The sequence below is a fragment of the Cajanus cajan genome, chromosome 9 (genome assembly GCF_000230855.2).
Source record: "Cajanus cajan strain Asha chromosome 9, NIPB_CcT2T_4, whole genome shotgun sequence".
NCBI lineage: Eukaryota > Viridiplantae > Streptophyta > Magnoliopsida > Fabales > Fabaceae > Cajanus > Cajanus cajan.
The window spans coordinates 4955051-4982592 of record NC_138525.1 but is presented as its reverse complement, the minus strand read 5'-3'; the positions used below and the strand labels follow the sequence as shown (position 1 = coordinate 4982592).

The 27542-nt window shown below is 31.4% G+C and overlaps 5 protein-coding genes across 9 annotated transcripts; 1 reads left to right on the top strand and 4 right to left on the bottom strand.

The window, feature by feature from the left end:
• Positions 1-76: 76 nt before the first annotated feature.
• Positions 77-1832, bottom strand: LOC145951717 (uncharacterized). The gene is made up of 2 exons (XM_083063614.1): positions 684-1832; positions 77-572 (listed from the first exon to the last, which is right to left on the bottom strand). Exons 1-2 carry the CDS (start codon positions 1379-1381, stop codon positions 161-163), a joined length of 1110 nt encoding a protein of 369 aa, XP_082919740.1. The 5' UTR covers positions 1382-1832; the 3' UTR covers positions 77-160.
• Positions 1833-2338: 506 nt separating this feature from the next.
• Positions 2339-3430, bottom strand: LOC109796401 (uncharacterized). The gene is made up of 2 exons (XM_020356075.1): positions 3065-3430; positions 2339-2983 (listed from the first exon to the last, which is right to left on the bottom strand). The coding sequence occupies exons 1-2, from the start codon at positions 3428-3430 to the stop codon at positions 2339-2341; spliced, it is 1011 nt and encodes a 336-aa protein (XP_020211664.1).
• A 3763-nt stretch (positions 3431-7193) lies between these two features.
• LOC109796917 (plant UBX domain-containing protein 4) lies at positions 7194-9064 on the bottom strand. Its single transcript, XM_020356776.3, has 4 exons — positions 8566-9064; positions 8214-8490; positions 7791-7886; positions 7194-7686 (listed from the first exon to the last, which is right to left on the bottom strand). Exons 1-4 carry the CDS (start codon positions 9006-9008, stop codon positions 7303-7305), a joined length of 1200 nt encoding a protein of 399 aa, XP_020212365.1. The 5' UTR covers positions 9009-9064; the 3' UTR covers positions 7194-7302.
• A 2020-nt stretch (positions 9065-11084) lies between these two features.
• On the bottom strand, positions 11085-22850 carry LOC109797217 (uncharacterized). Of its 5 annotated transcripts, XM_020357174.3 has the most exons (12): positions 22656-22849; positions 22217-22372; positions 20737-20854; positions 20081-20177; positions 18952-19058; positions 18111-18233; positions 17705-17858; positions 14360-14420; positions 13886-14265; positions 12051-13659; positions 11473-11864; positions 11085-11379 (listed from the first exon to the last, which is right to left on the bottom strand). In XM_020357174.3, exons 2-11 carry the CDS (start codon positions 22342-22344, stop codon positions 11606-11608), a joined length of 3036 nt encoding a protein of 1011 aa, XP_020212763.1. In that variant the 5' UTR covers positions 22345-22372; positions 22656-22849; the 3' UTR covers positions 11085-11379; positions 11473-11605. The 5 variants fall into 5 exon arrangements, with proteins under 5 accessions (XP_020212763.1, XP_029126861.1, XP_020212764.1 ...); XM_029271028.2 differs by lacking the exon at positions 18111-18233 and having other exon boundaries at positions 22656-22850; XM_083063954.1 differs by lacking the exon at positions 11085-11379 and having other exon boundaries at positions 11776-11899; positions 22656-22850.
• A 1129-nt stretch (positions 22851-23979) lies between these two features.
• Positions 23980-25351, top strand: LOC109797862 (uncharacterized). Its single transcript, XM_020358013.3, has 4 exons — positions 23980-24139; positions 24236-24337; positions 24500-24666; positions 25075-25351. The coding sequence occupies exons 1-4, from the start codon at positions 24022-24024 to the stop codon at positions 25180-25182; spliced, it is 495 nt and encodes a 164-aa protein (XP_020213602.1). The 5' UTR covers positions 23980-24021; the 3' UTR covers positions 25183-25351.
• The last annotated feature ends 2191 nt before the right edge of the window (positions 25352-27542 follow it).

The window sequence follows — 27542 nt, the reverse complement described above, 5'->3', positions numbered from 1 at the left end:
ATTTTAATAATTTTTTGTTATTAAAAAAAATCAAATAAAAATGAATACAAGATTGAATTAAGTACAATAGAATACATAAAGGAAAAATACAACAACTAATTGTATATACTCCAAAATAAAATACAAGATAGGAAAATATAAGCGTCTAAATAAATATAAGTTACATATGACTTATAATTTGATCTCTAATTGAATCTCGAACAAGATCTATCTCTGTTGAAGATGTCACAGTTAAAGGTAAGGATTGATCTTCACTAATGTGATTATCATTCTCGTACTCATCTATATTTTCATCTTCATAACGCTTAAATTCAGAATCAGTTTCAGATTTTTTCCTAATAAAGTTGTGTATAGTCATTGTTGCGCTAACTATTTGAACTTGTGTTTCAAATTTGAACTTTGGCATACAACGTAAAATTGCAAACCTATTTTTCCATACCCCAAACGTTCTTTCAATTGTGCATCTTAAGCTTGAATGGTAATAATTGAACACCTCATTGTAATTTTCAAATCTAAATGAGCGCCTGAAATCAGGAAGGTGATACCGTTCACATTTATATGGACCAACATATCTTATTGGTGTTGGATAACCAAAATCCACCAAGTAATATTTACCTAATAAAAAATAGAATTGTTGTCATGTAAATTGTAATTTTAATATAAATAAAATAAATAATAATTACAAGAAACATATACCTGAAGGTGGATGTGGGAAATTCATGGTTGGAGTTGTGAGGGCATTCTCAAATACTCGCACATCATGTGCGGTGCCTTCCCATCCCAGTAATGCAAATATAAAGCACATGTCCCAATCACAAAATGCCATCACATTTTGTGTTGGATATCCTTTTCTTCCAATAAATTTAGGTTGTTCACTAGGACTAATTACACATGGGATATGAGTACCATCAATTGCTCCTATAGCATTTTTAAAAAATGGCCAATATCGTCGATCCTTTTGAATTTTTGTATGGACATGGTGAAACCTATAATCTTGTGGCTTGATGTATTCAAAGGCTAGTTTAAGACAAGCAACTAGTACCTTGTGGAAATGCCTACTTACTGTCTCTCCTGAGTGTTGAAACCTTTCTTGTATCATCCTATTACCTACTCCATGACCAACCATGTTTAAAAACATTGCTACCATTTCTTGAACTTCCATTTGTTTAGTTGCTTTTAAGCCACATTCAACTAATTCAAAATAAAGTTGATTAAATACGTGTTTTTCCATTCGAAACATCTCATAACAACGAATGGGATGTCCTTGCAAAATGTCTTGTACCCATGAATGACCAGTTTGATCACTACTTCTACATGGCTCTTTACATAAATATTTGATTGCATACTCACTAATTAATGCACTGACATCTTTGTGCCTCATTCATATCCTCTTGTAAAATAGAAATTAAGGTAGATTCTTCATTTCGATCTTCCACATACTCTTCATTCCTATCTTCCATTGATGCTTTAAACCTGTTAGTGTAAGCAAGCTTAAGTGGGAAAAGTTAAAATTGACTTAACTTGTAATGAAAATTAATGCACTTGTGGTATCAACTCAAGTTTAGTAGAAAATTGAAGTTATTCAAGACAGGAAATCACACAAATTTTTTTTGACGCACCTTTACCTAGTTGGTCTTTATGTCAATGTCATTTTGAATGTGGTGTTTGAAACAAACTTCTGCATATTATTATGTCATACATGACATGTATCAATAGTATTATTGCAAACATGTTATTTGGATCCATTAAACTTGTATAATAAAATACTATTATTTGCAAACATATTACTATTCTACCAAGGAAAAGTCCCCTGCACGTAAAGTTGATCGCAACTTTTTGATTCTTATACTATAACTATTTGGCTAAAAATTAAACAAGAAGTATATGCCGGAAGGTGCGTGTTACGGTATGTTTGCATCCACGTGTATATATATATATATATATATATATATATATATATATATATATATATATATATATATATATATATATATATATATATATATATATAAAGATAAAAAATAACACAAGCAAGTGCAGATATCATATAAAATATAGACAATGTACATTGTAATACAAATATCAGATAAAAAAAGTATTGATATCAGAAAAGTATTAGCACTTCAAAATAATTCTTAATTCATGCTACATAATCATCCTAATTCCTGCTATATCTAAATAACATCAGCATTCTAATTCCTACTACATCAAAATAATACCAAACAGATCTTGATCCCTTCCAAAATAACATTAGGATCCTACTTTCTGTCATACCAAAATAGCACAAGTCTAAATTTCAACTATACCAAAATAGTATCATTCTAATACAATGATTTAACTAACTTTTCATGGATGGTAATGCATTATAAGCTGCATACTTTAGCCAACCCAACAGCCTTTGTTTATGTCCTTTTAAAGCTACAAACATTTCTCTAGCAGACTTGGATAACATAAGTTGAGAGCATCTGGCATGCCAATCGTCATCACTTGTAATTTCTATTATTTTGTCAAGTTCATCCATCACTTCAGGAATTGATGTGCCAAGTACTACTAGTGTGTTTAGAGCATTTGAACGTGACTCAGATGTAGATGCAATTCTACTTATTGCTTCAGCTATTTTTTTTGAGGCAGGAGCTTTCACATTTTTACTTTCATTTTTTTCAGAAGCTCCAACCCTTTTCCTCTTGCCAATGCTTCTTTCACTATTGCTTCCTTCAGAAGTGCTTAAATTAATATTTCGCAATTCAGAACTCATTCCAGCACTAGTGGGTATAATTTCTTCACTATCTCCTGATCCTTCCTCTATATCACCACTCTCAAAGCATGGACGATATACATCATCTTCACCTATATCATTAGGTAATATCCCAAAAGAAGGTACCCAACTGAATTTTCCATTAGCCACCACATCCTTGAATAATGTAGTTAAATCATTGGCAAAAGCAAGTCCTTTATATATAAATTTTCCATAAAGTGGATTTTCCTGTATGTTACAACTAATCAACATATTGTATTACATAAAGGAATTTAAAAACTTCTAACTTCACATTAAAAGACTTCATACCATTTGCTTTTTATCCCACCACTCGTCTAAAGCATCTACTGTATTCCTTACATTATCCCATCCTAAACCTGTTTCTTTTCCAAACAACTTGTACCATATTGACCATTCCTTCTTAAGATTATCCCATTTGTTTCTAAATTGACTCTTGCCATATTTTCTTCCACTTTTCATGTTGAATTCAGATTCAACGAATTTCCACCCTTTTTTTGTAAGGTTAGTACCATTTCGTTCTCCTTTATAAACTTGATCCAAGCATAATTTAACAAACATCTCGGTGACTTTCACATCCCATGCAGCTTTTGCCTTAACACCTTCATTATCAACAAGAGAAGTATCTACAAGACTTTTTCTCTTGTCGTTACTCATTAATCTATTATAAAAAAATATCACAATTCATTTATAGCCTCATTCAACTTAGTATAATAAATTATAAAAAAATAATTCATCACAATAGTGTGCACATTTGAAGATAAAATCAACAATAGATGAATCTGGAAAAAAAAATCAACGATTCAAAAGAGATAATAACAATAATGAATTTAAAAAGTTAAGAAAACTTTTATGCACAAGAAGGGGAAATAACAAAATCTTACCAAGTTAGAAATCCAAAATCAGAGAGCCAACATGAAGATGAATCCAAAAAAATAAAAAAAAAGTTAAGAAATTCAAAATCAGAGAGCTCACATGTAGATGGATCTGGAACAAGCAGAGGAGGAGGAGGAGAAATTCTATATGTCCAAGCAAAAAATGTTTCAAATCCAAGTAATATACTAGATTTATTACTTCTTCAAGTTGGTGGGTGAGAGTAATGGTGACCGTTGCCAGTAGTTGAAGAAATTTAAATGTTACGGGTGAAAAGAGAATTAAGAAACGGAAACTTCTCGTTCAATGAAAAAGTAACATAAGTGTTGCTTTGGATGTAACGTACATTTTGAAGATAATAAAGTTTAACGTAAAGTAAAAAAAAATTAACAAACAAATGGGTACAACATTCAATGCAAACTAAACTTCCGTTTGGATGCCTAAACGGCAAACCAAACATACCCTAGATGTTAGACTTTTACCTTTCTTTATAGATAAAACAACATTTATTTTTTACAATAATATTCTTCTTATTATTAATTTTAATAACTTTCAATTAATAAAAAATGTTATATAGCAATACAATATTTGTTATTAAAAATTATTTTTAACTATATTATATAGATATAAATATGTTGATATATTGTTAAAAATTGTAAGTATATATTATATTAACACATAAAATATGTTATTAAATTTCATATAAAATTAATACTAATATATATATATATATATATATATATATATTAAATAAATGTTAATTTAATGATATATTTTTATATATATTATTGTATGGAATATTTATTTTATAGTATACTAATTGAGGTTGTGTATGATGAAAGAAGTGGTCTTCGTAGCTTGATAAACCAAGTTTACATTTTTGTTGAAAAATATGTCCATATTAGATATTCGACTGTGTATAGTACAAGATTATTTTAAAAAGAGAATAAATATGAGAAATTAAAAAAAAAAAAAGTTTTATGAGTGTATTTATTGACATTTTAGGGTTATGGAAATGAGTTGAATTCATTAACGGAACTTGCACAATTGTATAATTAATCACCCAAAACAAGCTTTACGTTTTATTGACCTATTTAAATTTAGTGTTTCTACTTTTTAAGTTTATTTTATGGAAACTTGTTAAATGTGTCCACAGTTGGAAATATAGTAATCTGAAAATAATAAGTATCCATTTCGACAAGCAGATTATTTAAGTCTTGTATATCTACCTAAAACACGTTGGGATGATATTTTACCAGATTGTTAAAATTTGCGGACTGATATTTTGTCAAATTATTTGGAATTAGATATTTTTGGTGTAATACATTTTACCTGTAAGAATAAGACAAGTTTTATCTCTAAAAAACAGATAACCTTAGCTTCTTAATTTAAGCTTAGTAATTTATGTCTCAGACTCGAGATTGAGAAGACATTGCAAAATTTACAAAGTAGGGTTCATAATTTGGAAAGTCCTTCTTTTTCCTAAAGCTATCATAGTAGGATTCACCAGTTAAAAGTAAAATAAATAAATAAATAAAAAGCTACCAAACTTGAACTAAACATATTCACAAACTATTTAATTCCATTTATGTTGTTTGTTATATTTCAGATCAATTACCAACTAATGCAAGAGAAGGTTCAAGTCCGTTTCTGGGCCTTTTGGATTAATCTGTTTGCGTTTTTGCACATCACTTTTCACAATTTGTTGTTTGAGTTTTGCGGATTGGGTTTGGACCTTGACCCCTCCCCCTGTTCCTTTTATACTGTGTTGGATCATGGACTGATTGCTACTTTGTAACATAATAAAGTGTAACAGTAGTTGACAAAAAAAAAAGTGCAGTAGTACAGTGTCGATCTCTTTCAACTCTTAATTTATGACTAGAACTTGTGTTATTTAGTATGAACAATTAGGTATAAAATTAAAAAAAAAATTACAATCAATCATTGGATGAGAGAGGATATATGAAATGGCTAGAAATACACAAGAAAGTAAACGGAATTTAATATCAAAGTCATTTTGTAGTATTCATGCGGATAGAATTTGTACAAAAATCATTTTTCAATTCCAAGTTAACTCTCCATTTCATAGTTTTTCAAACTCTTTATTTCACCAACTTCTTTTTATATTCACTCAACTGTTTATTATCTTCGTCTCAATTTGTCTTTTGTTTGAGTTGAATCCTAAAGTATCTAATCGGGCTAAAATTTACCATAGGAAAGTTAAATGACATGTGTGCACTTTTGAAAACGATGCAAGTGATTGTGAGTTCCGTTTTGTGATAACATTTTGTGATGTCCCGTTCTAGTTGCGGGGTATCAAAGCCTTCATGTTGTCTTTTTCATTCCTCTTTTTGTAATGTCTTCTTGAAATTGTTTGTCACGCAATAATGAGATATTGATCTAACAGATTTTTCCTATGGATAGCAAATACTTATCACTGTTTATCAACTATTTGAACTTTAACTATGACAATACTCGGGCACAATAGTGAAACATCAAAATCAGGATTTGGAACTTAATTGGATATAGTATGTACTCTTTTATTCACTTGCACTTGTGTCAGTTCTAATTGTAAATACGACTCCATGAATTTTCGCATTGAAAATAACAAAACGAATGATCCTAATAAGAAACGTAGGATTGCAATTAGCTTTTACTTTTCACGAGAGAATTTGGGATGAGGAGCATCCTACGCAACTCCTCACTGTTGGTAGCTGATGCACAAACTTTTCTTACAAGTTTGGAACAATAGCCCAATTTCCCCTAGAAAACACACAAGATACAAGTGTCTCTTGATACTAGGTCAAAGAATATAATGGAAGCACTAAACACAACTATAAACTAAAACTATCATTGTAATTCATCATCTTTTTTGGGATACGATAGTAAAAAAGAGAAGTCATCCAAATCCTACCAAATAAGGTGCTAACATTAATAACCAGTCGGGAAGACCAACAAATCTAAAGGTGTAATTCATCATTTAAGTTCTACCAGTGAACCCTTAAAAGTGCTATAACTTTTTTTTTATCAAAAAGGAAAGTGTTATAACGTATATGAAATGCAACCACAGCTATTATTCACTGAGAAAAAATAATTATAATTATAAAAAAAATATACCTTTAATTTGGTAATAAAAGATAAATTTACTCTAATTTTTGTCGACATTCATTTTTATTATTTTATTTTATAGTATTTTGTACGTTTATTTTATTGAACTGATTATGCTTTCGAATTCAAAGTTCACTACAGATTCTGATAGAATCCATGTTATGGTTTCATTTGATGGCATGGAACTTATTAGACAGAACATATTTATGCAAATAACTCAAACATTCCAAAATTTCGCCAAACATAGCCATGATTGTCACTGTGGGGTCGTGTCCGTACTTTGAGATCGAATTCCCTCTTAATTAAAAAATGTGAACCCTCTGATGAAAAAAGTAGAGGGATCTTGATCTTGTAATCAGAAGTTAAAATTACGAGGTGATTGTGATTTAACAAAAAAAACTTTGCTTCCATTCACAAACAATTTTCTTATAACAGCAAATTTGGAACGATCCTTTTATCAAATTCACTAAAATATAAATAGATCAATCAAGGTTTAGGCATAAAAATAGTAATTTCAAGTCTACATGAAATAGAATATTGTAAACAACCTACAATTTTTGAATGACAACTGAGTTGGCTATACCAGCTTGCTCTATAGTCTGGTCCAAATCAGCTAGTTGTTTGGGAGGAAAACCCATTGTCTGCAGTTGGTAACTTCTTGCTCCCCCTGGTCTTGATGCATCAATGAATGCCCGAACATCTCGGATAGTATGGTGGTGATTGAAGCGAGAAACCATGCGAGTGCCATCCGCTAACCTCAGCTGGATTGATGTCACTGGCTGTGCCTCATCTATAATTAAACCCAATGTAGGCAGTGGAGCAGTATTTGGTGAAGCAGCAGTTGTTTGAATAGGCTCATCACTGCTGGAGCTGGTGCTGCCTAGAGTCCTTCCAACACCGTGGAAAGCAAGATGGCGTGGCTTCACAGGTTCCTGCATGCATATTGGTAAAAGGAAAAAAAGGAAAGGTTAAAACCATATATAAAGTGATAGATAACAAATCCAAAGCACACTAAGAAATTAGAAAAGGGGCATACAGGGTAGTCTTCATCCCTCCTGGTAAGGTTGACATGGACAGAAGTCCTCCTATCAGCTGGCTCAAGCTCTTTGGGACATTCAGACTTCTTAATGCTCTGTGCATCCATGTCAACAAAACAATAAGCATAAGCATATAATAATAATAATAATTCTCCAAAAGAGACAAGAAGTAGCAAATGGAGAAGGCATTATTAACTATCAATAAATTTAGAGCACACTTGAAAGAAATTATTTACCACTTATATAGGCTTATTTTATGGTATGGTATTTGAAAGAAGCGACAAAAGTAACTTGCAAAAATGGCTTACAAGTTAGAAAGAAACAAGTTAACCCTATTTCCTCTTTAATCAGCTGATACAAGCTCACACAGTGACACACATGATGAATTTGAAGAAGAAGAAGAGGTTTTGGAAGGAAAATACCTCGAGAAAGGGTGCATTGAGGGGATCATCCAAGGTCCTTAGAGGACCATCATTGACAGAGAAGCCGTTCCTCCAGAAGGTGACAGTGTGGGTGAGTTCCTGGACAGGGCGAGGAGCAGAAGGGAGAGTCTCTCCGGAAAGCAACCTGGCAGTGCCACTGAAGCTCCTCGACCTGGTGGAACTGTTGGAAGGCGCTTCAACCGCCACCTCTCGCGCTTGCTCAAAAATATCATCCACACTGTTACCCCCCTTGCTAGGATCACCAACAACCATTCCACTGCACACACTGGATCCCAATCAGCAATAATCTCGCACAATTCCAATTAATTAAATATAACGAAGCATTAGGCACCTCTTTTCGCCGCCGGTGTAGTACTCGTCGGGCTCGAAATCGGGATCGGAGTCCGAGTCCGAGTCAGGGCGGGAGGTGCGCTTGAGATCGCCGAGCGTGCGGACCTTGGCGTGGCGGCTGCCGGAGGGCTTCTTGGCGAGGGAGCGGCGGGATCGGAGTTCGTAGGGCGTGCGAGACGGAGAAGGCGAGGGAGAGAGGGAGGGCGAGGGTTGGAAGTCCGGGGAGGGGGAATCGACAGTGGGGTTAGGGGCGACGTTGTCGTTTTGGGGGATTGGAGCGTTGTTGTTGTTGTTGTTGTCGAGGAAGGTCAAAACGGCAGCGTCTAGGTCAAAGTTGTGGCTCTCGAGGAAGAAGAGGGCTTCTTGTTTGGAAGAGGAAGTGATTTCACAGAAGGAGTTCACCAAAGCGGCGTTGCCATCGTGCTTTTCGTTCTCTCCTTCCATATTCTCTCTATTTTTTTTTTTTTCTTTCTTCCTCGTTCACTCTCACTTGGTGTTGTGTCCCCACTATATATACACAGACGCTACCTCAGTTGCCTCGCAATCACGCATACGACACCGTTTTCTACACTTTTTCATGTTTCTTTTTTCTTCTTATTTCAGCTTCCGAACGCACTCGTTTCTGTTCTTCTATCCAATCATCTCCGGTTCTCTCCGTATCAATTTTGAATATTGCATACTTGTCTAGGAAAATAATATATTTTTAAACCATTTTATGCAAAATTAAATTTAATCTCTGTTTTACTACATAATATATATATATATATATATATATATATATAGGGGAAAAATTTTTTACCTACCTCAAGAATAAGCTGAAGTAAACTTAATTTATTTAATAATTCATATTTTACATCAAATTTTAACAATTTAATCATTAAATTAAAATTTTTTAATATATAAATTTTTACAATTTTTTTTAAAATTTAAAACATTATTTCATATTTTATTTTATTAATTAAAATTAATGAATAAACATGAAAATATTTTATATATTAATTTAAATCTATATAACAAAATATACTTGATAAATAATTATGAATATATAAATTATATTATAATTAAAATACATAAGAATTTTTTTTAATATATAAGTCATTTTTAGATTTATGATAAATGATTTGTATTTTGATGCAAGATTATTTTTAACTATTGATAATTTCTTTTAAAAGAATATTAAAAAAATCTAAAAACATTTTTGTTGAAGAATAATTCCTAAAAATATTATCATTTAAAATAATTGTTCTAGTTCACATATATAAAGAATATATTATGTATATATCACTTATACAAGTTTTAAAAGGAAATATTAAATAATTGAATTATAATATGATATTATTTCATTAAAATACAATATTTAGTATGTAAGAAACTTTTAAGACTTATCCTCTATGAAAAAAATTAGATTTTAATCGGTAATATATATATATATATATATATATATATATATATATATATATATATATATATATAATTGAATGTACATTCAAGTCATAAATTGTCATAAATTGTGTATGTATCACGCTCACATTTCTCTACATTTTCCTTAACGCCCTACACTTTAGGTGTTATCCAACTAAAGTACGAATATAGAATTATTTAGAGAGGAAGACTGGTCCTTAATTTGTTTAATATTACTTCATCAGATATTAAAACTATATACTAAAAGATGCAAGTTTTGTTGACCTGAGACAGTTACTGAAAATTAGATTAATAGTGTGGACTTCGTTGAAATCAAGGTAGATTAACATATAAACCATTGGCCGAGCAAGTTCATTATTTTAATCCTTTATAATGATTGAGAAGAAATCGACCCAAAAAATAAAGATTTCATATACAAATCACTTAAGAATTTTATATCTAGACTCACTTTTGATCCAACTTGACTTTTCCTACCAATGCTCTCGGGTGATGTCTCTAAAATTCAGAATTGATTATTGGATTTTTGTAAAAACAGAAAAGAAAAAGAAATGAGACATGCAGAATACAAAACGTAAGAGTGGTTGGATATTTAGACTTTGATTTTGGAGGGTGCACCTATGACATAAATTCATATCTGGTTATATTTTGATGCTAGCAAATCCATTAAGTAAGAAACTTAGACTCAGTTTTCACATGGCACGTTGAGAGCAAGGTTGTATAAAGTTATTTTGATATTATTCGTTAGTGGGAGTGTTTTATTTAATAATTAGTCTAATGTTAATCTTTTGGCATTATTAGTATTGTACCATAAATTAATAATTCTGAGTATTGTTTATGATTGTGGATTTCTTGCATTGCTTGGTATACTTGATTTTTAATATATGTATGTACCTTACGAGGGTATTGACAAGTTTGCATCGTATAATCAAAAAAAATTTTGAGAAGCGTGTTAGCCATTTTTGCTGAAAGTGAGTATGGTGGACTTGGCATCTAAAGTAGATTGATCATCCAATATGACCAACACCAATACACAATTTATCCTTATTATTCACATGTGTTTTATGATCATATATGCTATCTCTTATTTTGCTTACAAAATCAGCATAAGACAATAGAGATTACACATGGATAATCAAAGAGGAGGCAACTGGAGTAAAAGACAACTCAGTTCACATCAGGTAAGAAGGGAAAATGAAAATAAATTTCCAATGGCTACGTGTTGCTCAAATTTGAGCCAAGGGTGACTTCATGTCTTTCTTACTACATGTGGCAAGAGCAAAATTAAAAAAAACAAATCCTATCATATATATACATTGTTTAAGGAGTAAGAACCGTTACATATTTCCTCTTTTCACGGCTCCAACTGGTGTTGATTTTCTTGATCAAGCAAAATCTGGAACAAAAACATGCATTATGTAAGCACCAAGTTTATGCATACACCAGCAAGTAAACACGCATACACCAGCAAAAAAGAAATGACCTTTACCTTCAACCTGAGCCCAGGTTTGTGCGCAATCATCAATCTTGAAGATGCATGCATTCCAAACAGTGTCATTAATAATGCCACGTGAGTTGCTAGCATTGCCATTCATGTGGATCAAGATTCAAGGTGGAGTGATCTATAATGATAAATGACTGAATGGTGCAGATGCTGAGGCAGCAGCTGCATCTACTATTAATGATATAGATTGGCGAGCTTGAAGACAAGCGCCTATATCAAATGGAAGCAACTTAGAACCATCAAAAATAAGATTAACACCAGGAAGGATTGCTTCTTTACTATCATTTTCTTCTGGTTCAGTTTTTATCGTATTGGCCTCAGGGGATTCTTTAGTTGGTCCTTTGGCAGCTTCATGAGCAGGAGTTAAAGCATACGATCTGCACGCACCATTCATAGCAGACACTTCCTGAGACTTTGGATGATTAGGAAATCAATATTATGAGCCTTGCATAAAACAAACTTTCTGTTTTTTATGTTTGCCAATATAATGCTAATAGAATTTTATCTAAACCTAAAAGTTATGCAATTTTAAGCATTGAGTTAATAAGAATTCAGCAACAAACCTAAGAGCTCTGTCATCACAGCTAAACACTTCATTTTGGCAGCATTGCCGATTAACAAGTTTTAACCTCTGACGTGCACTTAATACTCCTGAAATGGGAGAAAGATCCACAATTGGATTCCATCTTCCACAAGCATGACTCATTAGCTTTCCAAAGGGATGCTCTTTCTGGTAAAGAAGCTTTGCAGTAGGACCTGTCGATTGGTACTCATCACAAATGTCAAGCAACTTTATTCTTAAGTTTTGCATTGCATCATGGTGTTCACCAAATGAGCCACACTGAAGCATCTCCGATGAAACTATCCTTCTACATATACTATCGCACAACGTTGGACTAAATAGTGGCATACCAAATTCCACACTCAATGGCACCCATTCATATTTCTCTTCGGAGGAGAATTGGTCTGACTTTGTTCCGTTAAATAATTTCAATAGCCGGATATAACCAACAGTCCATAGTTCCATTTTGTTTGCCAAATTACTCAACAAAGAATTTAACTTAGAAATTTCCCCTTCTTTAAGTCCTAAATCTTTTCCTACAGAGGCAATTGATCCATCAGCATTCTTTAAAGGCAAAGGGATATCCAAAGTAATCAGTTTTCCAAATTCATCGAGATCAAACCTACTGAGAGGTAGCACCAGCACAGCTGAATGTCTAAGAAGTGAATTTAAGCAATGCAAGAGTATACTTCCCTTCACCAAACTTCCTTCAAGCTTCCTTCCTATTCCTCCTATTGTGGAACCATCCCAAGACCATATAAGGGCCTTCTCAGAGCCAGCCAATGGAGCAGGAAGCAAGCGCAGAAACTGTCCTTTCATCAGAACAACTGATAGAGGACCACTACATGCAGTTGAATATAATACCAACTTCATCCAAGGACTCATAGAAGAATATGCGGGAGGACCAAAATGAACTGGACCTGAAGGTCTAGGAAGAATTGATGAATGGGGGAGAGGCACTATAGACACAAGTATACCATAGTCACGAAGAAACAAACGGTCAAGAGTAGCTGGTGCAAGAGAAGCCAAACTTTCAGAGCGTAGAAGGTCTACGTGATATTTCTTTTTCCTTTTTACCATTTCTGTCTTGACATCTGAACCTTCACATACTGTCAGTTTCTCATTGTCATGCAATTTTGTGTCTGATTTGTCAGCTTCCTGAATGTGATCATTGTCATTTTCCAAAGAAATGGAATGAGTTCCATCATCCATTCCACTAGGAACACGTTCAGTGTACACAGAAGCCTCCACGAGCTTCTCTGAATCAGAATTTACCAAGTCCACTTTATGTATCACAGCTTCTGAAACACCAGATTCTTCTGATTTTTCAACCAAAGAGATTTCAGTTATCACAGAACTTGGCCCATCATTGCTTGAGGTAACCATATTCAGCTCTTCAGAACATCCCTCTTCTTTTTTATTGGTAGCTATTCCACCTGATTGTAGGCATTCCAAGACACAACGCAGACTAAATAAATGATTTGCAAATTCCTGTAGTTCTCCCTCATATGTTGCACCCTCCAGGGTACTAAGATCCTTGCAAAGATCAGAAATGCTGGCATGACCCAATTTCCCCGCTTCATAAAGTGTAACAGCATGAGATTTCAAGCCTGCAAAGTTTGGCGAGAAATATTATGATTTGGTCTAACGTACTAACCAATTCTGAGACACATAATAACAAGATAAACAAAATCATAATGAGTAGCCATATTCATTTTATTTTCTTCTGAAGACATTATCCAAATTTCCTTTAAGAATATTAGAATAATATAATTATTAAAAAAAAAACTATACCAAAAATTAAGCTTCATGAAAGGAGGAGTGAAGGGGATAAACCTGGTGAAACAGATCCCATCATAAGATAGGATGTAATATTAGCATCAACTATGAAAGCAACACGAGTGTAGGCAGAACGAGGTCCATGGCTCCCTGAAACTGAGGTGTCCCCATGTTGAATGGAGTCATTATCAAAAAGCGTATTCTCATAATTTTGACTAGCAACAGAAACATCTTCGTCATTGATTGTACTCATTGGAGATGCAAGAATATTTGAATCTCCGATAATAGATTCTGGATCAAGTACTTTTGTTGCCCATCCCAATCGACACACAAAAGCAGCAGCAGCCTGCAGCAGTGACAAGTCAGCCTGTAGGGTTGCTGCCAACTCCTTAACAGTCACGTTTTCATTTGAAACTACAAAAACTGCATACAACAACCTGAAACAAAAGCTCTAGCATTAGACTCCAACTATATGGAAATAAGATTTTTCAACCAAAATGATGGAAACACAGACTGAAACAACTACTTTACTCTTCAATAGGATCTTCATAAGACTGCTCCCTGTTGGAAACAAAACCTTCAAGCCTGGAAACTGAACCACCATAAATATAAATATATTGAATCACATTAATAAAGAGACAGTCTTTGAAATCACATTAATATTCCACTATTTTTATCTGTGTATCACATAATGATTTTGTAACCAAATTGATTATAAAACCATGCATAGTATGACATACTGGAGTCTTTTAGAAAATTTGAATAATTGCGGTACTTTAATACAAAATAAAAACCTTAAAAAATACGTAATTTTCAAACTTTTTTTTTTAATTCAATAAGTGGAATGCTCTTAAATATCAAGTATGTATCCACAACAATAAGAACTACACGTAGGAAAAAGAGTTTCCGTTTAAAAGGAACGGGAACATAATTGAAAGTATACCATACACACCGGATCTGGAAGCGATTAAGTTACTCTCAAACCTCACCCTTCATTTTTTTTTTAATTTAATGGACAAAAATGAGTTACTCATCAAAACCTAGGGGTGGGTTTGCGGACCGGTCCGGCCCGTTTAAGGCCCGGTCCGCGAAGTCCGCATTTTTAACAGGCCGGATAAATCTGGTTCGCAAAATAAATGGACTTAAATCTTTAAGTCCGTATTGACTCAGATTTTAAATTTTTTTTCCTTTATTTAACCTATGAAACATGAGAAAAAAAAACATATAAAATGATATAAATATACTTCAAATAATAACATCAAACATTGTAAATAATAAATCAAAGTCTTAAATAACAAAGTTTACACATTCTAAATTTCTAATAGAAATATTTAAGTCTCAATGCCTTTAAAATTTAAAGTACAAGCATACCAACTATTAACCAAATATTAAAGTCTTACTACCTTAAAACTTTAAAAGTCGTAATACACAACCAAACAAATATAAAACATTTGTAAGTTCAAGTACATCAAAGTCTAAATACTTTAAAACATCAAAGTCTTAATTAATATCTTAAAAACAAACATAAAATATTTGTAAATCCAATTACATCTATCAAATATAATCAAGCATCTTCAATAATAAAATTTGAGTCCACATTTAAACGGGTAATTCGCGGGCTCGCGGATTAAATCTGCAAAATCCACGGACTAAACGGGCCAGACCTAAAAAGTCCGTATGATTATACAGATTAAAAAAAATGGGTCTGTTACCCGTGAAGTCCGCAGACTTACAGACCGGTCCGCGGACTCAAGTCCATATACACACCCCTATCAAAACCCTTAGATTAAAAGAAAAAGAAAAAGTACGTATATTTTCTCTCTCTCTCTCTCTCTCTCTCTCTCTATCTATATATATATATATATATATATATGAAATTTATTTATTTATGCTAAACAGGACCCGTCTGAGGCGGGGAAGCCAGAACAGCTAAGACACTAGAGTACTCTGCCTCAACAAATGAAGGCAAAACTCCGGAGCCTCCTCCAAAACAGAAAAACAGGAAGTAGACTCGATGGAAAAATCCGCCAAACTATCAGCCACCCTATTGGCTTCTCGCGCAACATAGCAAAACTTGACCTTCCCATATGAATCTGAAGACAATGAGTATGAATCTTTTTACGTTATATTGTCTTTACTTAATCGATTCTAATAAATACAAGATTTCATCCTCGCACTTAAATTTTGTACAGGTATAACTTATTTTTATTTTTATTTTTCATTTTTCAAGGTTTATTATTTCTAACTCAAAAATATTAAAATGATTTTGTCTTGGATATTTTTTGAAAAATAACTATCTTCAAATTTGTTAAATATATTTTTAATTTAAAATATTTTCTTTAAAAGAAAAATAAAACATAACAAACGGGCCCTAAAACGGAACACAATTTTGGAGGCCCAATTTTGGCTGGCTTGCCAGTTTATTTCCAAAAAGATAGGAAAGAACAAATTAATGTTCAACTTCAATCCTCTTCTTGCCTTTGGAGGCCGGAGGTTTTTCCTTTCTCAACGAAATTCAGGTAAATAAAATGCATTATTTGTCCTTACTTCTTCCATACTATGGTGTCAATACGGATCGAATACACATGTAATTGTAATAATAATAAAAAATGGTTGGGCCTGCAATTGCAGTTCTAAATTGCAATTAAAGGCGCGATGGTTTTAAATTGCAGTTCCCAGTTACAATCGCAATATTATTGCTGTGATGCTCCTTGCAATCGCAATATTATTGCCTGCAATTGTGATATTCTTTTAAATCATAAAAAATTCTATAAAACAACCGCAATGAATCTGCAACATTATTTTATTCCACATTTTTTTGTCAAAACATACAAATTCAAATTTTAATATTCTGATCTAATAAGTTTGGTCACATTAAATGTTAAGAAAGAGAAGGAAACAATTAATGATAAATGATTGGAGTGTTGAGAGATACATGATACATTCTAGAAAAGGAAGAAAGGAGTTTAACATAAAAAATTAAGAAAAAGTGGTTTGATTGATTTTTATTATTATAGAATTAATTGTTTATATTTGATACAAATATATAATAATTTCACACCACAATGATTATAATATGCATCAAAACAGTCGCAGTGTACTACTACGAGAGTATTATGTTAACTTTTTTCTATCTTAGTATTATGTCACTTCAATTAAAACATAGCTTGTAATATCACATAATAATCACGATGCCACCAAATTGAAGATAAAATGTTATTAAGTTAAATTTAAATAGTTACAGAACTACTCAGTAATATGACAGAGTGTTTTAGAAATTCCGTGTTGCGGCACATACTGTTCACAACAAGACATCATCAATGCTGGTTTAAGTTTAGTGTTTAATGGCATGTCAGTTGAAAAAATGTTGTAGTGTCAACCAATTAAAATGTTATTATAAGTATGTGATTGAATGAAAACTACTTTGTGCATAACATTTTTTCTTAAGTTTATCTGTTCATACATTCTATTTGATCCACTTTTACATAAAATTTAGGAGCTAATGCTAGCAATTTTCTGCTACAAGTTTTTTCTCAGTTGAATTATTGGAGACAAAGGATCAAACTTGACCATGTTGGGCTATTTTATTTGCTTTAATTTGTGCTGGAATACGAAATTTACATTGGATACTTTTAATCATTTAGGATGTGTTTGGAAGTCAAGAAAAGGAAAGAAATCTAAAAAGAATGAAGGTTAACAACTGTTGTCATTTCCCTCAATTTAGACCAAACGGAACTGAGGAACAAGAACAACCCTGCTTATTCAAATTATGAAGCTTAAAAGAAGAAAAAAATTCGTAGGCTTGGAAAAGGACATCGACAAAGGCAAAACCCATATTAAGTTAAAATAGAATAAAACATAAGCACATAAACAAACCTTTAAACCGATCGTCAGGATAAACGGGAATATCAAAATAGACTAGTCCCCGTCTGCAAAGATCCCTTACAATGTCAGGATCAAACGAGACAAATGAATTTGCTTCCTCCATACAGACTTTGTCAATTGTGGCCATTTCCTCCTTTGAGAGTTTCTATTAAAGTACAAGAAAAGGTAAGAATAAATCGACAAGAAGTTATAAGGAATATTAGGCTACTAGCAATATAATTTGGTAAAATTTCATACTGGCCCCACCAAATAACTTAGTACAACATGACAGTTCGCTTTTAAGAGTATAAATGGTGTATTATTTATTAGTATTTCTCCACAAGTTATTTTGTATTGCCAATGAACAGCATAATAAGTGAACCTCCTCTATTTTAAAAGGGTGAAGGACATACCCCACCTTAAATTCCTCCAAGGTAAGGTTCACAAGACAAACTCCCCACCATGGTTCAATTGGAAAATCCACAGGTTGAGTAGGCAAAAGTTCTTTTGCTATTGACTTGTTCAGTTTCCACATTATTTTCTGGATATTCCAAAAGAGTAATTGAATGGTGAGACCAGAATCATAAAAAATTGCAGGCCTACCTTTGCTGATAATGGCATAACCAAAACTATGAGGTTATAATGCAAATTCAAATCATTATCCAGACAACAGCAGTAAAATTCGTGAACTCATAAATTCAAATGCATAAAAGGACAAACAGAAATAAATAAAATTGATACGATGGTTCATCATGCTTGCCGCAAGGCTGGTAAGAGTATAATAGCTTACAATAAGAAACCACCTTTCCCCTTCTTTCTCCAAATTCTACCTCTCTTTTTACTACTTCCCTAATTACCCTGGTTTTATATTCCACAAAAGGAATAGGAAAAAAAAATCATAGATTGTATACTCAAGTAATGTCATAGAGATTTATATGCATGTCCACGTCTGTCTTGCAAGGATCTAAAACCTAAATGATAGCTTTTGTACAACGTATCAAAGACATTAGAGAAATACCTGATCAAGAATTGAAGATAACATTGAACCATCTTTGTTTGGCCCGACTTCAAGGCCATGTCAACTTATATAAATGTTCACACATATATATATATAGAGAGAGAGAGAGAATAGAAGATAATAGACAGTACGATGGTTACAGGTAATTAAGCAAACACATATATCTGCACGCAATAACATACATGTAATCCAAAGTATTGAATATATATTTGTGTAACGAATAGCCAAATCTATGGAGTACCTTAGATCTGCACTTGTTCATAATATCAATAAATTCATTTCTTCCGATTCCTGTAAGTCTTAAAGCATCTGCAGCACTAAAATTCGGGATGCGGTCATAAGGTTGCTCTGCAAATAATTAAAACTAGTAAATTTTTTAAAGGTCAGCTTCCACCAATCAAATCTTTACTACTCTACAAGTATATTCCTGTACATCATGATATAATTACGCCTATATTATGAAAGCAGAAAAATATATGGAATCAAAGAAGCTTAATTGGTTTCTCTACTCTTCTCTGAAGAATGACACGTGAACTTCAACCTATGTTTGAAACTAGACTGGGCTGCCAGCCTAGTGTCCAAGCCAAATAAACCACAAAATTGGTCTTGAAGAGAAGCGGACAAAAAATCGAAAAATCAATCAAATACCAGTAAAAAATGCAACAAAAACCTAGTTCGAAACAGGTCAGTAAAAAATGTTTTATGCAACGCCATTTTGTTTTCTTCTTTAAGAAAAAAAACCTAAGGTCACTGATATTTCTAATGCACACTAGTGTGTATTGTTGAAACATAAACTAAGTGTTGTGTTTAATTTGAACTTTTGTGGGTACTTTGAATGTCAACAACTTACAAAATAGTGTTTTATTTTTGGTTTTGTAAGTTGTGATATTATATTTCTTTAATACTATTTTATGTATCATTTTACTAATACCAATTCAACCACAATTAGTATTTTTAATGTCTTAATTGATTTAATAACCAATTTGATTTTAAAAACCATGCTCTTAACTTCACTTCTTTTAAACTTTAAATTCAAACTCCTTTGAATTAATTATGCATATAGAATTTAAAATTTTAAATATTTTGATCTATTAATCTAGTTTTTTTTTAATATTCTACTAGAGTTAACTATGCATACCTCCCTTAATTTTAGACATTTTTTTCTTGCTAGTGTAAAGTAACTAAAAGACTTGGTCCAGAGGCAAATGCCACAAAATTATCTAGTTATTAGTGAGCACATCTTTTTTCCTTAGGAAATAATAATCAAGAAAAGAAAAATGCCTCAATCATGCTATGTACAGCAATAGTTAAGCACAATATTCATGAAATTAATTTATACTGTTGAAATTGCAAATAAATAATAAGGTTACCATTTTTCATTACTTCAAAAATCATATCACAGTAATATCTGAAAGGCGATACTCTCATTACACGGCATATATAGTCCGCCAGATGATAAGGAAATAGCTGCAAGTGAGAACATGCACATTAAATGCAGATGTCCTAAAACAAAAGCAAAACATGAGAGTGCTGCCCAACATTCAGAAAATGATAGTTATATCTAGAGTTCTTAAATACTATAGTACTCCGTAAGAGTGAAGATGATAGTTACTATCCCTTAGGACACTAGTTAAAGAATAAAAGTGGAAAGTTTGTATTGAAAAGTGTGTCCACACATTCTCTCGTGTAATTTTATTGTAATTTTCAATGAAAATTTTCTACATATTAATTCCCTAATCAATGTCATAAGGACACTAGTTAGCAAGATCCTTAACTTATTTGTTAAAACCTTATCCTAAAACTTAAGACATTAAGTACTATTTTTAATTACAATTTACAACTGAACAATTTAATTTCGAAACATAAAATAAACTTCAGTTTTTCCACAAATTTTCTATAATAATTTTCGGTCCCGTTGATAAGAACGTGGGCATATCAAGTTTTGTAATGTTTGTATTTGATATACAATTTCAAATTTCAGTAGGAGAAATCAAGCAGAGTAACAGACATTCTGTAAAACACATACAGCTAGATTCCTCTGCAAGTAGCGCATCATATCTTCATAATATTCATTTTCTTTACAAACTGTACGAGCAAAACAATTAATCCATTGAAGTCTCTTCTTTATGCAGTATTCAATTATCCTGCATAAAATTTAGATGGTCAACAATCGAGAACGCAATTTTTTAATTATGTATTCACTGGAAAAATATTCAAGAAAAAAACACATGAACCCGAAATGAATGGAGAGTATCACCTTATTACTCATGAGAATCAAATTAAACATAGAAAATAAAAAATAAAATAAAATAAAAACTCATAAATGTGAATTAGCTCTCATTCTTAGGGATAAATGTTGGTTTTCTAGTTAAAGGTACAATAGCCTTTTAAAATCAAAACCTTTCTTCATTCCTATGCAAATTTATTATACTTCTACAGTTAAAGGATATGTTCTTGCAACTAAAAATAAAAGGTCTTTCTCGAACAAGGACCAAGCACATGAGAATCTTCATAAGTGCCCAGTCCAATACCACAATTTCATTGATGCAACTTAAAAAGTTGTGTGTAGTCCCGCCTCTACACACACACGCACACACACAAACCTAGAGGATGAAAAGAATCTTGATAGTAAGTAGGTTCTAGCACAGTTTGATTTTATTTAAAACATCTTACAATAAGCAATAATAAAATAAAACTTCTTTGAAGAAGTCGCATTGTAACAAGAGTTACAGAATAGTGCAGAAACACTCTCCTATGTCTTTGAACATCAACATCAACATCAGTGATAAAAAAAAAGTCCTAGAGAAGGAAAAATTATTAAGCAGTTCAGGATCACTAAATATCTATGGTCTCATCCAATCATTATATAACATATATTTAAGATTTTCAATTTTCAATTTTCAAGAAAAAAGTAATAACACTTGATTACATGTCATGTAAAAACTACTTAAAAACCATATAGTATAGGACTACCTAATAATTTATTCCAAAGAAGAGCAAAAGCAGAACAAACACATTAAAGATGTCAATTAGTGTGCTACTACAATGCTATCTTAAAGTTATGGGGGGCTCTAAACTGCATCCCTTAGGCCCTAATAGTTCTCAACTTTCCAATGACTTGTAGGAATGCATTGTTCAAATGTAGAGTTAAATAATCAATTAGGGTACATTTAGCTAGAATTAGATAGTTTAATTATTTGCTTATTCGATAAACTCTTGGAACATGAGAGCTTATATATATCATTAGTTTGACCATGAAACTTATTGAATAAAGCTAAAAAGTAACTTCGATCAGCTTCACAAAAAGCTATTAAGCGATTTTAATAAGTCCAAATACACTCCATAAAGGCTCTCCCAAGCATCAACACTATATCAACAGCGATAACTAAATATCTAGGGTAACTACTAACAACTGAGTACTAATTAACTATAAGATTAAATAAAGATTATATAAATAATACTCTAGTGAAAAAAAATTACATGACAAAATGGAAGCTATATCTAACCTCTTGTGCCATTCTTCCTTTGAAGGCACAATTGGATGAAGTCGCCTGGGAAGACTCTCCCATGCGCATTCTTCCTTCACCGCCTTTTCCAACAAACGTTCCTCAACTGTCAAAGGAGCACGCTGCATTTTCCACTAACGTTAAACACCACCATTCCTGCAAAAAAAAAAAATGGTTAAATTAAAGCACTCATGATTCATCATCGACGTTGAATCTTGCGCTCCACGACACGCTCGCCAATAGCTCAACGTCCGCGAAATCGAAGCCGATTGGAGAAAACAATAACAGACAATGAAGAATTGAATAGAATAGAATGGAATGAATGTAGCGTTAAAAAAATGTGGAGATCCGAACGAGATATATAATAAGCACGTTACGTTGAGAAGCGATTGAGCGAGTGGAAGAGAAAATGCGAAATGTAGATGAAGGGTGAAAGAACCTGATGTATGGTGAAGGTGTTGGATTCGGCTTCATGGTTTGGGAATCGGAATCTGATCACTCTTTCTTCTTCTTCTTCTTTCTTCTTCGTCTTCACGGGAGAGCGATCTCAGGAGCCAGATTCGTAAAAGCTCCTAGTTCCACAGTATTCGGTTGTCATGGTAATAAAAACTAAACGCTTCAACGAAATAAAAGTTAAAAAGTTATTGAAATTAATACATTTCTTAACTGTTACGAATATTAATATTCCAAGTTCAATTCAAATAAATTTACATTTTTTAATATTATTTATATATTAAATTTTATTAACTCAGCAGTTAAATATTTTTTATATTATTTCAACGATTATTCGCATTTAACTTTTTTTATACTAAATTCACATTTAACTGTTAATAGATCGAACATATGTAATCATATAATCTTACAGTCACATTCACTTTTTTAACTATTTAACATATGTTACGATTATTTACACTTTTTTTTTTATAAATATCTTTATATTTATAAAATTTATACATATATATGAAAGGGTGAGGAATGACATGAGGAGAATGTCGAGTATAGATAACTCTCGAGTACACTGGGTTATGCTAGACATCGATGTAATTTCTTTGGAGAACGATAAATATTCAGTTTTTTTTCTACTATTATAAGACTTGGTATGTTTGTCAACAATCCTACAAGAGACTAACAACAAGACTTACTAACAAACAAGGGTGTGCAAAAAATTTGAAAGATACAAAATTGATTCGATTCAAATTATAAAATTCAATCCATTTTCAGAAAGAAAAAAAAAATATATATCTTATATGGTATAAATTGAATAATTGAATTGCGCTGGACCGATTATTTTTTTTTTTAAATATCACTTGAATTAGTTCGATTATGATTTTTAAAAAATTTATATGATCTATGATCCAATGAAAATGTTACACTAACTCAACAAAGTTTATGAATATTTTAAGTTTATAATATAGTTACAAAAGAAGAAAAGAGAGCTATTTATTTCAATAGTAATTTTTTTTATATTTATTTTATTTAATAATGTATTTTACATCAAATTTAAATCATATAACTATTAAATTAAAATGATTAGTGTATAAATCAAGTTTATGAATTTAAAAAAAAAATTGGAAATCATATTATATATTTAGTTTTCTAAAATTTAAAAATATAAATTTGACATAGTTGAGAGAATTTATTTTTATTAATTATAAAAGTACAGAAATAAAGAAAAAGTATTAAGAAAAAAACTAATTACGTGCCGTTGTTAAAAAGCTCCATACGTAGCACGTGTTATTATTATATTAGTAATATTTTATGTATATAATAGCAAAGATGGCGTTGTGCATTCCACCTAGCTAACCATGGCGGCTCGCTCTGCTTCCACTCTCTTCTTCCTTTTATGCCTATCAATATCATCCATCACTTTCCTACTTTCGTCTGTTCATGCTCAAGCTCAATCTCACACTTTCAATTACTGTGGTAACTAAACTGCCTCTATTTTTCATTTTAATTATAAGTCCTACGCTACCTTGGTGCTTCTATCATTTGATTTGGATTTTATTTTATGGTATGCAGATGGGAATGCAGACTATGATGTGAAGGTGAGTGGAGTGGAAATATTACCTGACCCTGTCGAGAGAGGAGTGCCCTTCACCTTTAAGATCCCAGCTTATACTCGTCAGTGTATTTCTGTTTCAATTCTTAATTGCAATGACCATTTCTTTTTATATGTACAAGCATAATGAGCTTCATTTTTTTAGTATAAAGTTTTATGTTTAAATTATTTTGCTATTAACTTTGATTAGTAATGAGTGGAGATTGTACCTATTAATGATGCAGCTGAACCAATTCAAAGTGGCGACTTAGTATATGAAATTTCATATGCTGGAATAGAAGGGGCACCTGCTACATTTCTCCATGATCTCTGTGAGGAAGCACACTGTCCGGTTCCTGCAGGCAACTTTGTGCTCGTCCACACCGAATTATTGCCTCCAGTTACCCCACCGGTTAGTCTCCACTCTCCACTTTAACAAATATATGTGTACTATTCACTATTCACTCTGTTGTGCCAATTAAGTGTGAAATAGTCAATAGATAATTTTATTTCTTAAATGTGTAGTGAGAGATTCAATTTTTAGTTTAGTATATATGAAAAAATATTTGTTAAAAAATTGTCAGTCTTTTAAATAAATCATGTACTCTGAAAGATTAGGCCTTAATTTTATTTTCTTTTGCTACACTGGTATTGAGCACTGATATTGTTCTGTCATTACTGCATTGAGCACTGATATTGTTCTTGTTTTGGTCTTCAAATTTCTGATGTGCAACTTATTGGCATGTTTTCCTGGAACATTTAACTTAATTACTGGGTTCATTGGTTAGTTTTCATTTAATAAATCGTGCTACTTATGCAGGGGACCTATAATGTGAAGCTGACATTTAAGGATCATAAGGAGAAGCTGTTAACTTGCATCGTGTTTCCCTTCAAAATCGGTGCTAAATCTTCTGTCTCTGCTATCTAACTAAAACTCTCCAGCTTGCGCTAAGCTGCTCTTAGATGCTACTACCTCAACTTTGAGTCATTTTGTTGTTTACGGTCTAGTTTAGTACTTTTCATGTGAACTAGTGAAGTGCCTTGCTGTGTTGTTTAACATTCCGTCTTCAATAAATTTCGACATTTAAAAGTCCTAATAGCCAGTGCCACAAGAACAAATTTAATGTGAAATTTGGATGTCGTTGCACAATCTTACCGATTTAAGAGGATGATATGCTGAGTCAGCCAAATTAGTGAGAATGTTTGGTTGTATTCGCTTCATTATTGGGGATGATACCGGTACGGAAACATACAAAAACATGCATAAATACGTGAAAATACAAAATAATAATAATAATAATAATAATAAATCGTCGGTACAAATCTTTTATATAATTTTATTTAAAGATTGAAACTCACTAGAAAACTCGATGATTTACAACCGAGGAGAACTTCTCCTTATATAGACTAACTAGTACTGATTAAATTACAAGTGAAGGTAGTGACTCACCTAATTATACAAGGGTAAGAAAGGAAATAGAAAAAGTACTATAATTTACATAAAGAAAGACCTTAAAGATAAGGTATCTTCAAAAGTCTTTTGTCTTCTTGCAGAGCTGGTAACATGTCTTTTTCTTGATGAGCTGTCTTGTGTCGTTTTGTGATGCTGGCGAATAACTTTATCTTGATGTTTTGACAGTTGTCTCTCTGTACTGAAATAATTGAATCTTGAGATTTCAGCCAAACATATCTTCATTGCGAAGATAAGGACTGATTGATATTGAATCTGAAGAACCTGTTTCTTGAACATTTTTATTTAATAACTGTTCTTCTATTCTTTTATATTGAATTTCTTTAGATAAAAAATTGATTTGTTTTATTTTATTTTCTATAATATTTTTTCTCTTAATAGGTTTAATTCTCTTGACCTTGGTGGATGTATAAATTCAAAACATATTATATTGTCTATTACTTGAGTTTCTAATCCTTTTGTAGTAACTTTAAAAGGATATAATAATGATAAAAAGGGTGTTCCTAATATACAAGGAATGTTCATATTTTTTACTAATACAAAAGAAGTTTCATAACAAATTTTGTTCTTACAAATTTTTGCGGATGATAATTTATAAATTTTCATATAAGTGTTATTAGCACTCAAAGTTCGATTTTTTATTTCAACATAAAATTACAATTAAAAATATTACGTTGTTTTTATAAGAACCGATGAAAAATAGTTAATCTTAAATTAAAATACCATAACTTTATTATCATTATTATAATAATAATAATAATTATGATTAATATTATTATTATCATCGTAAACAATGTCATGATCATAATTATTGACATAACTATTATTATTAGTGTTCACATTGTTATCTCTATGGTTATCATAAGAAACACATTTTTAAATTAATTTTAACATATGTGAAAACTTTTAAAAAAATTAGAACAAAAAAATTAAAATCTAAATCTAAATCTAAAAGCTAAAAACTGGTTGTGGTTTTAAAAATATAAAATTGAAAACCATCTTAATCAAGTCCGAGTGATTGAATTAAACGTGTTTTTAATATATAGAATAATTCATCAACTAATTGATATGTATAAGAGTGAGAAAGGTCTAACATGTCTACTAATTTAATTCAATCTATCGTTGATTTGAACATGTTCAAATTTTGCAGTATAATTTTTAGAATGGTTTAGGTTATGTAACTTTTGAAAAATATTGCTTTCAAATCACACATGAATTTACAATCAGCTTAAATATAATTTTTGTCCTTATAATTTATCATTTTTTTATTTTTATTCTAAGTAAATTTTTTATTGTTATTTTATCTTTATTTTTTTATAATGTTTTAAAAATAATATCATTAATTTCTATTAAAAATATATTTTAAATTATATGAATTAAAAAGTAAAATAAATAAAATTAAAAAATATTTTAACTTAAAAATAATTATAAAAGCGTTATTTAAATGATTTTGAGCACTAAAAGTGGTGCTTTTTTAAAATAAAGAAACTAAAATAGATTTTTTTAAAGACTAAAATTAAACTTAAAAAATTTTAGGAAGACCAAAAATATGTTCCACCTTATTATTTATTATAATATTTTTATAATATTTTTCTTTCTTACGCATAATATAATTATTATACTAATTTTATTATCATTCGATATTTTTTAATATTACATTACTTATTTTAATCGTTATACTATTTTCTATATAAATTATCATTGTTAATAAACATTTAATTTTTAAATAAAAATGTAAGAATTCAAAATAAACTAAAATGTCTAAAAATATTTTTGTTTGTATTATTAAAATCTCGAATAAATATATTATTTTATAT

Excerpts from the sequence above, each read along its gene's own strand:
- LOC145951717 (XM_083063614.1), bottom strand. The coding sequence starts at position 1,381 with ATGAGGCACAAAGATGTCAGTGCATTAATTAGTGAGTATGCAATCAAA. Across the intron at positions 573-683 it reads CCTTCAGGTATATGTTTCTT|ATATGTTGGTCCATATAAAT; the intron begins GTAATTATTATT and ends AACACCAATAAG.
- LOC109796401 (XM_020356075.1), bottom strand. The coding sequence starts at position 3,430 with ATGAGTAACGACAAGAGAAAAAGTCTTGTAGATACTTCTCTTGTTGAT. Across the intron at positions 2,984-3,064 it reads GGTGGGATAAAAAGCAAATG|GAAAATCCACTTTATGGAAA; the intron begins GTATGAAGTCTT and ends TGTAACATACAG.
- LOC109796917 (XM_020356776.3), bottom strand. The coding sequence starts at position 9,008 with ATGGAAGGAGAGAACGAAAAGCACGATGGCAACGCCGCTTTGGTGAAC. Across the intron at positions 8,491-8,565 it reads TACACCGGCGGCGAAAAGAG|TGGAATGGTTGTTGGTGATC; the intron begins GTGCCTAATGCT and ends CAGTGTGTGCAG. Across the intron at positions 7,887-8,213 it reads TCAATGCACCCTTTCTCGAG|AGCATTAAGAAGTCTGAATG; the intron begins GTATTTTCCTTC and ends ATGGATGCACAG.
- LOC109797217 (XM_020357174.3), bottom strand. The coding sequence starts at position 22,344 with ATGCAGCGTGCTCCTTTGACAGTTGAGGAACGTTTGTTGGAAAAGGCG. Across the intron at positions 17,859-18,110 it reads TTACCTTGGAGGAATTTAAG|AAACTCTCAAAGGAGGAAAT; the intron begins GTGGGGTATGTC and ends GTACTTTAATAG. Across the intron at positions 14,266-14,359 it reads TATGAAGATCCTATTGAAGA|GTTGTTGTATGCAGTTTTTG; the intron begins GTAAAGTAGTTG and ends CTTTTGTTTCAG.
- LOC109797862 (XM_020358013.3), top strand. The coding sequence starts at position 24,022 with ATGGCGGCTCGCTCTGCTTCCACTCTCTTCTTCCTTTTATGCCTATCA. Across the intron at positions 24,338-24,499 it reads TAAGATCCCAGCTTATACTC|CTGAACCAATTCAAAGTGGC; the intron begins GTCAGTGTATTT and ends TTAATGATGCAG. Across the intron at positions 24,667-25,074 it reads TGCCTCCAGTTACCCCACCG|GGGACCTATAATGTGAAGCT; the intron begins GTTAGTCTCCAC and ends CTACTTATGCAG.